This window comes from Ochotona princeps, chromosome 11 (assembly GCF_030435755.1).
Source record: "Ochotona princeps isolate mOchPri1 chromosome 11, mOchPri1.hap1, whole genome shotgun sequence".
Classification (NCBI taxonomy): domain Eukaryota; kingdom Metazoa; phylum Chordata; class Mammalia; order Lagomorpha; family Ochotonidae; genus Ochotona; species Ochotona princeps.
The window spans coordinates 35,255,328-35,263,767 of record NC_080842.1 but is presented as its reverse complement, the minus strand read 5'-3'; the positions used below and the strand labels follow the sequence as shown (position 1 = coordinate 35,263,767).

At 36.9% G+C, this 8,440-nt stretch overlaps 1 protein-coding gene across 1 annotated transcript in view; it reads right to left on the bottom strand.

The window, feature by feature from the left end:
• Positions 1-377: 377 nt before the first annotated feature.
• The window catches only part of NEK1 (NIMA related kinase 1), a 132,462-nt gene continuing 124,399 nt past the window's right edge, over positions 378-8,440 (bottom strand). Inside the window, exons 32-35 of the mRNA XM_058670009.1 lie at positions 7,586-7,794; positions 6,262-6,392; positions 6,007-6,139; positions 378-626 (exon numbers count right to left, since the gene is read on the bottom strand). Of these exons, the coding sequence (XP_058525992.1) occupies positions 613-626; positions 6,007-6,139; positions 6,262-6,392; positions 7,586-7,794 (487 nt within the window). The 3' untranslated portion in view covers positions 378-612. The remainder of the gene's footprint in view (positions 627-6,006; positions 6,140-6,261; positions 6,393-7,585; positions 7,795-8,440) is intronic.

The following is an 8,440-nucleotide window of genomic DNA, read 5'->3' as shown; positions in this document are numbered from 1 at the left end:
TTTTACAATTCTTTTATAATCAAATCCTTCAATGTTTTCCGATGCTGCTTTTATAGCCTGTGCACTGAGCCAGTTCAGGAAACAGATTGGTTGAAAATGAGCTTGAATATACAAATTTTAAGGCTAAAAATTCTGTCTTCAAAATCTAGTGATTTAAATAGAGCCCTTGACAAGTTATTCAACACAAAGTTATTGGCCAAAATAAAAACAAATACTAGACAGAAAGAAAACTCACACTTAAACAGTTACATGAAAAAAAAAAAAAAAACAACCATAGACAGGCTTTCAAGAAATAGATGATTCCTTCAACCTGAAGACATTTATTGAGAGTTAAAATTACCTGATTGCATGGTAAATCTTCTATGTCACTGATATCTCTTATGCTTTGGTTTGGTGATTCAATAAAGTACATATTCTATAGGATTAAACTATAGAACTCAATAAACCAAACATAGCAGGTAAAATACCAGAATGTTGATTGAAAATGCTCTTTGCCACCTTTTTCATGCATTAAGCACGCCCAACTTAAATTTGATATTTCCCACTGAAGCTTGTTGTTCTGATGAGCCAAATCCAAATGTTTTCATATAGTGGAGAACTAAGAATGCTCTATCATTCATCATTATCTGTAAGAAAAAAAACAGTAAAATTAAATCAGTTCCTTTCAAACCAAGCTGCAGCTAATTTTTAAGAGCTTTATTCTTTTTTATGATCAGTGGATAGCATTTTAATGTATAAGTAATAGTTTTTATTATAATAGCATGTACTCATTTAAAATGTTCATACAATAAAGAATAAAGGGCAAAGTAATGGGGCAGGCATTTGACATTACTTGGGATGCCATGCATTCTCTATCAGAGTGCCTGGGTTTGAGACCCACCTCTGCTTCCTATCCTTCATCCTACTAACACACACTGTAGATAGTAGAAGGTGATGGCCTAAATACTTGGATCCTTGCCACCCACACGGGAGATCCAGCTAGTGTTTCAGGCGCTTAGCTTCAACCTGGACCATCCCTGGGTATGACAGGCTTCTGGGGAGTGAACCACAGTAAAGGAGTTCTCTTTCAAGTAAATGAAAATTCAAAAAAATAAAGAATACAATGGGAAGTAAAAGTCACATATAAGCAAAAGACGACCAAAGTTATAATTACATATAAATCTTCAGATGGCTTTACTATGTGCACACATATACAAATCTTTCTAAAAATCATACAAAAATATGACTTTGAGACCTAATTGTTTTCATTTCAAGTATATAATACATGGAAAGATGGAAAATAAGTGATAGAGCAAGACTGCAAACTTAATGGTAGAATGGGTACTAGGATCATCACCGTGAAGTTTTTTCAATTTTTTCACATGACAAAGAACTTATACTGAAAAAAAAACCAAAAACATTGGTTTATATCACATGAATTCCAAAGCCTACATAATATTCTAACTATATATATATCTGATTAATAAAAATATTAAGTTAACCATCCTTGTTTATAGGCACTGTTTTTCTCCCAAGTTTTCTTTATTCTAAAAAACATTGTTGAATGAATTTAAACAGATGGCTTACCTTAATCTTACATAAAATTGTCTTTTACATTCTAGCAAAAGTGATCTTTCATTAAAATTCATATCATTTTTTTTATTGGGGCTACGGATATGATGTGACATGTTGACCTGCTGTCTGACACAGGTTCTCATACATAGGAGGGCAATTTCATGTTGTGGCTGACTTACTTCTGATCAAGCTCCCTGCTAAAACACCTTAGAGCAGCAGGAGATGGCCCCACATACTTTGGCCTTTGCCACTGCCTACCACCTACCCCTAACATGGGAGACTAAGGTGGAGTTCCAGCTTCCTGGCTTTGGCCGTAGGAGAGAGGGATCTTTAATCTGCTGATTCACACATCAAATGCCCCCAGCAGCCATATGTGGGCCAGGCAGATGCCAGAATCTCCCATGTGGATGGCTCTATGCAGCAAGAATGGCTTTCTGCAGAGGCATGTATCCTTTTGAAGCCACTTGGCTGTCAAGACCGTGTCATCCTATTAACTTATGGCTCAATGGACTGTTACAGTAAGTCAAGGGGCAAAGCAAATTAAAAGCTTTCCACATACTAATCAAGCAAAACTGATCCCCTAGCCACATTGTTTTTGATTACTAGGAAATATTACTAAAGCAATTCTTACAGGGAATTCCCTGAAGGAAGAACTGTCTGAATATGACTAGAACTGGCCTGATACTCTTCAACAGATTAACTTAAATGGACTCATTCTCTGTCCTCATGCCATTAACTTACACCATGATGTATTACGAGAACTAGCTTACTGAAACACAAGTACTGCAAAAATCATTTAGGATATATTTTTTGTCCTATTACAGCATTCTATTTTAGAAGACTGAGTCCAAGATCTCAATAAAATCTTTAATCTACAAGTTCCAGAAAATGTTCAAACTACACAATTTGATTTTTGATGATAAAAAGTAATCTTTTGAGGCTGGCACTTAGGTGCATCAGGTTAAGGTACTGCCTTCATTGTGAGCATCCTGTATCTGAATGCTTATTCAAGTCCTGGTGCTTCTTCCTGATAACGCACCTGGTAAAGCAGCAGGCATTCCGGGCCCCTGCCACCCACAGGGCAGGTCAAAATGGAGGGCTAGGCTCCTGCCTTTGGTTTGGCCTAGTCTACTTAGAAAGCAAACCAGTGGTTGGAAGATCTCTATTTTTCCCTCTCTTGTCACTCTGATTTTGAAATTAAAAAAATTTTAAAAATTGATTTTAAATATTTAGAAAAATGGACTTTTATTAAGATTTTATAATAGGCTTTTTATTTTTAGTTGAATTTTGAGTCTCTTTAAAAAGGATTTATTTTACTTATTTGAAAGGCAGAGTTACAGAAAGAAGAACACAGTGGCAGATCTTTCACTCCTCAAATGCCATGGCCAGGCCAAAGCCAGCAGCTAAGAGCCTTATGTGGGCCTCCTGCATCCATGGAGGGGCTCGAGGACTCGGGCCTTCTTCCTCTGCTTTCCTTAGATGCGTGAGTAAGGACTGGATTGCAAGTGGAACACTCAGGATTCGAACTGGTGTCCATAAACATGCTGGCATTGCAGACAGTGGCTTAATCCATTAAGCCACAATACTGGCTGTGCAACTGAGATTTTCAGAGTACAAGTCTAGTTTAGTTTTTTTTTTTTTTTAAATGGACATCTACAGATACTTAGAATTTTTGTGCCTGAAAAAAAAAATGTGTTTCCCCTAAAGGGATTTATATGCTATTAAAGTTAGGGGAGTATTATGACAGTGTTCTCTTTTAAAGAATCATAAAAAATGTTTCTTTTTGGTTTCAAATCAACATCAGTTGTTTTCTGAGCATGTTTAGTCTTGTGAACACTGATTTATGTAGTTAATCAGATTCTTACAAAGATCAGCACCATATTCCTCTTTAGAAAGTTTGGAGATGTGTTGAATATGAACTTGGTATTCATGCTTCATACTGTATTACTTATGCTTACTTATATGACATATTGTTTTTCCCACTCCTTGAAAACGTAATTTTATCTTAGATATTTTTAATACAATTAAAATTTTTTAGGTTAAAAGACAGAATATATATATATATATATATGTATATACATTTTATGGAAGTTTGTATTGGTAAAATTAGACATCAATATTTACTTTTAAATTATTTTTTATTTATCTGTGGTGCAGAATGGCAGACAGGGGCAAGAAGAGAGGAAGGGCAAGATCACTTCCACCTGCTTGTTAACTCTAAACACCCAGAGTGGCCAGGCTGGGGCAGATTGAAGTTAGGAGGTAGGTGACTGCACTGAGGTCTCACACATGGGTGCCTGGGACACAAGTGCTTAAGTAACAACCTGCTGCCTCCTAGGTACATATTAGCAATAAGCTGAGATCAGGAGTAGGGCTGACTGAGATCCAGGCCTTCTGATATGAGATGCAGCATACCAACTCTAACTTACCTGCCAGCTGAATGTATCCCAAAATCTGTCAATATGAATTAAGCCTTTAAAGTAACAGGATTAGTTTTCTGCAAATATTCTTCAACTGAATTCTTGTTCAAAATTTTACTGCATAAATGTAACAATTTATTTATTTATTTATTTATTTATTTATTTATTACATATCATTTTATGACACAGTTTCATAGGCTCTGGGGTTTCCCCAACCCTTCCCCATGGTGGATTACTCCACCTTATTGCAGTATTACAGTTCAAATCCAGTCATGATTCTTTCATTGCAAGCATGTACCATGCATAGAGTCGAACATCTTATTGTCCAGATAAATTCAACAGTTTCTGGGAGAGACCATCTCTCCCCAAGAGAGCTGGCAGAGCTGCAGGGCTGGCAGAATATCATCCCGACCAATGAAAAGCCACAACACAACATCAACAATTCACAACACTATGGAGTTAATTGACATGGTATTGAGTGACCCCATGTGAGAAAATGCAAGTTCTTAACCACATCCTGTGACTTCATTGACATTTCTATTTTGGTTTATACACCACCGGCTGCTATATACCTTAAAATGGTTATAGGGTACTATTCAGCTGTCTTGTGTCTATTTTCATTTTTGTATTTAGCAGTTTATAGTGTTGAAGCACAATTTTTACTGAACTTGGTAATTTTAGGATAGTCCAAACTGGCTTGTAACTCTAACAAGGCATATGTCAACAGTTGAGGCACAGAACAGTTTTAGGAGGGGTGTCCAGAGAAATCTTAAATACCCCAGTGAGGAGTAATTTATTTTCGTGTCCTACCTAGTAAGGTATATGTGAGTCCATGCTGACCATTTCCTGTCTGGTTCTAAGCTTTCCTTGTTGATCTCTGTCTAACTATTCTAATTTTTTGTGTTTGTTTTTAGGGGGGAGGCTCTGGAGCAACCCTGATGGTCATTGCAGGAGAGGGTAGGGATCTAAAGTTGGAACTAAGTAAGGACCAGAGAAAGCTCTTCTCCCTAGTCCCAAAGGAAGTTTACTGTTCTGTTTCTGCGGACCGCTTCTGGCTCCTAGCTGCTGTTCCGATGACATTGTATCCTGCGAGCAAGGATTTGGGCTTCTTCTATCCCATGTGGGAGATACAAACGGGATTGGATGACCTCAGAGTTCTCAGACTCTGAAGGCATTGCAATTTCCCGTGGTCTCCTTGGCAGTTGGGTAAATCTAACAATTGATAAAGAATTACTATAGGGGCCAGCACTGCGGTTTACTACGTTAAGATTCCACCTGCGGTGCCAGCATTTCACACGGGCACCAATTCTGATCCCACCATTTCTACTTCCAATCCAGTTCCTCGTTAATTTGTGGAAAAGCACTGGAGGATCATTCAAGTCTTTGGGCCCCTGTACCCACATAGAAGACCTGAAAGAAACTCCTAGCTCCTAGTTTTGGATCAGCTCAGCTCCAGCTGTTGCAGTCATTTGGGGAGTAAGCCCTGATGGAAAAAACCTCTCTGTCTCTCCTTCTCTTTGTTGCTTTGCCTTTCAAAAAACAAGTAATGTTTTTAAAATAATTATAATTTTTAGAGATACAAAATAAGCAGAGTTTTTAAGAATTATTTGTTTTTATTGGAAAGGAAGATTTACAGAGAGGAGAGACAAAGATCTCCTATCCACTGGTTCACTCCCCAAATGGCCACAACAGATGGAACTGAGCTAAGGTGATCTGACTGAAAGCCAAGAGCCTTTCCTAAGTCTTCCACGTGGGGGAAGGGTCCCAAGGCTTTGAGCCTTCCTCTGCTGCTATCCCAGGCCACGAGCAGGGAGCTAGATGGGAAGTGGAGCAGCCAGGATACAAACCAGCACCTGTATGGGATCCTGGCAGATGCACTGCAAGGATTTAACCACTAGGTTATTGCCCCAGACCCAACAGACATAAACCTAATACATTTCACTACAGTGCATGTGATATAAGCTTACTGACTGACATTTGTTATTTTCTCTGAAATTTATTGAAAATATAAATACATGTGAGGAAGCCTTACCTTCCTGATAAACTCCATCTGCCATGACTAAATGCAGAATCTTGGCATACAGATGCTGATGCTCATTTCCTAAAATATTCTGAACCATTGTCTTACAAATCTCAATATTTTCATCCTCATCTTCATGAATAGCCTGTGCCAAATTACCAAATATAAATCAATATGTGAATATGCTTTAATTTTGTATTGTTATTTATAATGAACAAAAGCCATCAACTTTCTCTAGTTAGATCAGATTTTTACAGCAAGTTTTACCTTTATTTTCTCATAAACCTCAAAGAATTTTTCAAATCCCATCTCTTGCTCCAAGTGAAGTCTCAGTTCTTCTAAATGGTTAAAGACACTATCATATTCACACTCACTAGTGATCTCACCATCACTGTTGTCTGAAAACATAATCAAAAAAAGATATGATTAAGAAAGAAGATAATAAACTGACTCTCTGTCAAGTGGATGATGCCATTGAAATAGGTAAATTTTATTTGCCATAGAAACAGTTTTTCTTATCATAATATTGATCATTTATATAGGCAAACAAAGTAGATACAATTTACCTAAAAAGAATATTATTTTAGCAATCTTTTCTGGATATAACTGCAAATTAGGTTAGAATAAAACACCCCTGCAGATGTCTTTTTATTTAAGAATCAAGCAACCAATTTTGCTTCTTTGAAAAAGCCGATGGGGCCACTGTTATGGTTGAGCTGCTTTAGCCACTGGCATCCCACATCAGAGCTCTAATCAAGCTCCCTACTACCTTGCCTGGGAAAGTAGCACAGGATAACCTGAGTGCTTAGCACCCGGGTACCCACATGGGAGACCAGGATGGAGGTCCAGACTTCTGTCTTTGGCCAGGCCCAGCCCCAATCATTGCAGCCATCGGGAGTGCAGATGGGAGAGCTCCATCTCTTCGCTCTTTGTCTATAACTCTACTATGCAAATAAATCTTTTATAGTAAGTTGGCAATAGACATGGGCTATAACATAAGAAACTATACAGAAGGCAAAACCCTAAGACACAGATCCTAAAATTTTAAGAAAGCACTTAGAAGGCTTTATACATGCTCATTAGGTTTTGCAATGTTCATGCTCAGGATACTTGCGAGAAATACTGAATAATATTTTCACATTAACTTTTCTTTCAAATATATTTATTAAAAGATGCAAATTTCTAGGTATCTTAGGAATGATGCTATGAACACAATAGATTTCAAATTAAAAAAGAGTCAAGATTTAAAAATTCTTTTCAATAATAACCCCACTGATCAACCACTATATACAGAAGTTCTTTGTAATATAAACCGCTAAGAAAACTAAGTATTTTTATTACTAAAAAATATTCTCAGGAAATGGAGAACAATACAGTCAAAATGCCCTCAAAAGCACTGTTATAATGAGAAAGGAATCGAACATGTACACTTGTTTGCACATTCTCATGAAAAGAAAAGAAACTGATGGAAGCATGCGTCAGGTTTACTTAAAGCTGGAAGCAGCTGATATCACGTATCAGAAAAATACACTCTCCTGGAAACATCTGTACACACTGAAAAAGGAAAAAGCTCACAACTGTGATTACGCACCTGAGTGCCATTCTTCATTCAGGGCACTTTCACTACTGGGATTGTCATCTTCATCTACCAGATCTGTCCCATTTGCAGTGTGCTCCACATCACTGTTTTTGAGGACAGATTCCTCCTCCTCGCTGTATTCCTCACCAGGTTGTTCCCTAAGAAGCTGTTCCATCGAGACCTGAAGCTCTTGTAAATCCGTGTCAGTTTCTTCAAACACGCTGAAGTTAAAAAAAAAAATAAACTAACATCTCATCCTGACTTCTGACTTCAATTCAATGTATATTCATCCCATTCTACTTTAAAATGTTGAGTGAATGAAAAGAGTAAATGAAAACAAATCTTAAAAAGTTTATATAGGTCTTAATCAACGGAATAAGGATGAATTCAACTGATAAACACAGGACATGACACATGCTCTGAAATACATAAACCAGGAGATGCTGTGCTTAAAATTTGCTTCATTTGCCAACAAGAATCATATAGCTATTAAAATTACCCACCACGTACATTCTGAGATAATGTTTTGGTATTTTTAAGAGTTCAGATTCAAGAAGTCTTTTACTAGATTTCTACAATAAATATAAAATACTTAACATGCTATTCATGTGGATATGTAAGACTTGTATCTTTACAAAAGGCACAACAAATGCCTATTGGGAATTTGAACTTCTAGAAATGGAAGCATCTAAGTTTCCTATTTGGAACAAAGAGAATAAAATGGCCATTAGAAACCTTAATTTATAATGTTTAACATTAAAAATGTTTCAAGAGTACATAATGAATAGAATCTCCTACATAAATAGTATATCCTAACTATCATAATCATATTGGAGAACCTTGTTTTCAAAGCGTGGACCAGAATGT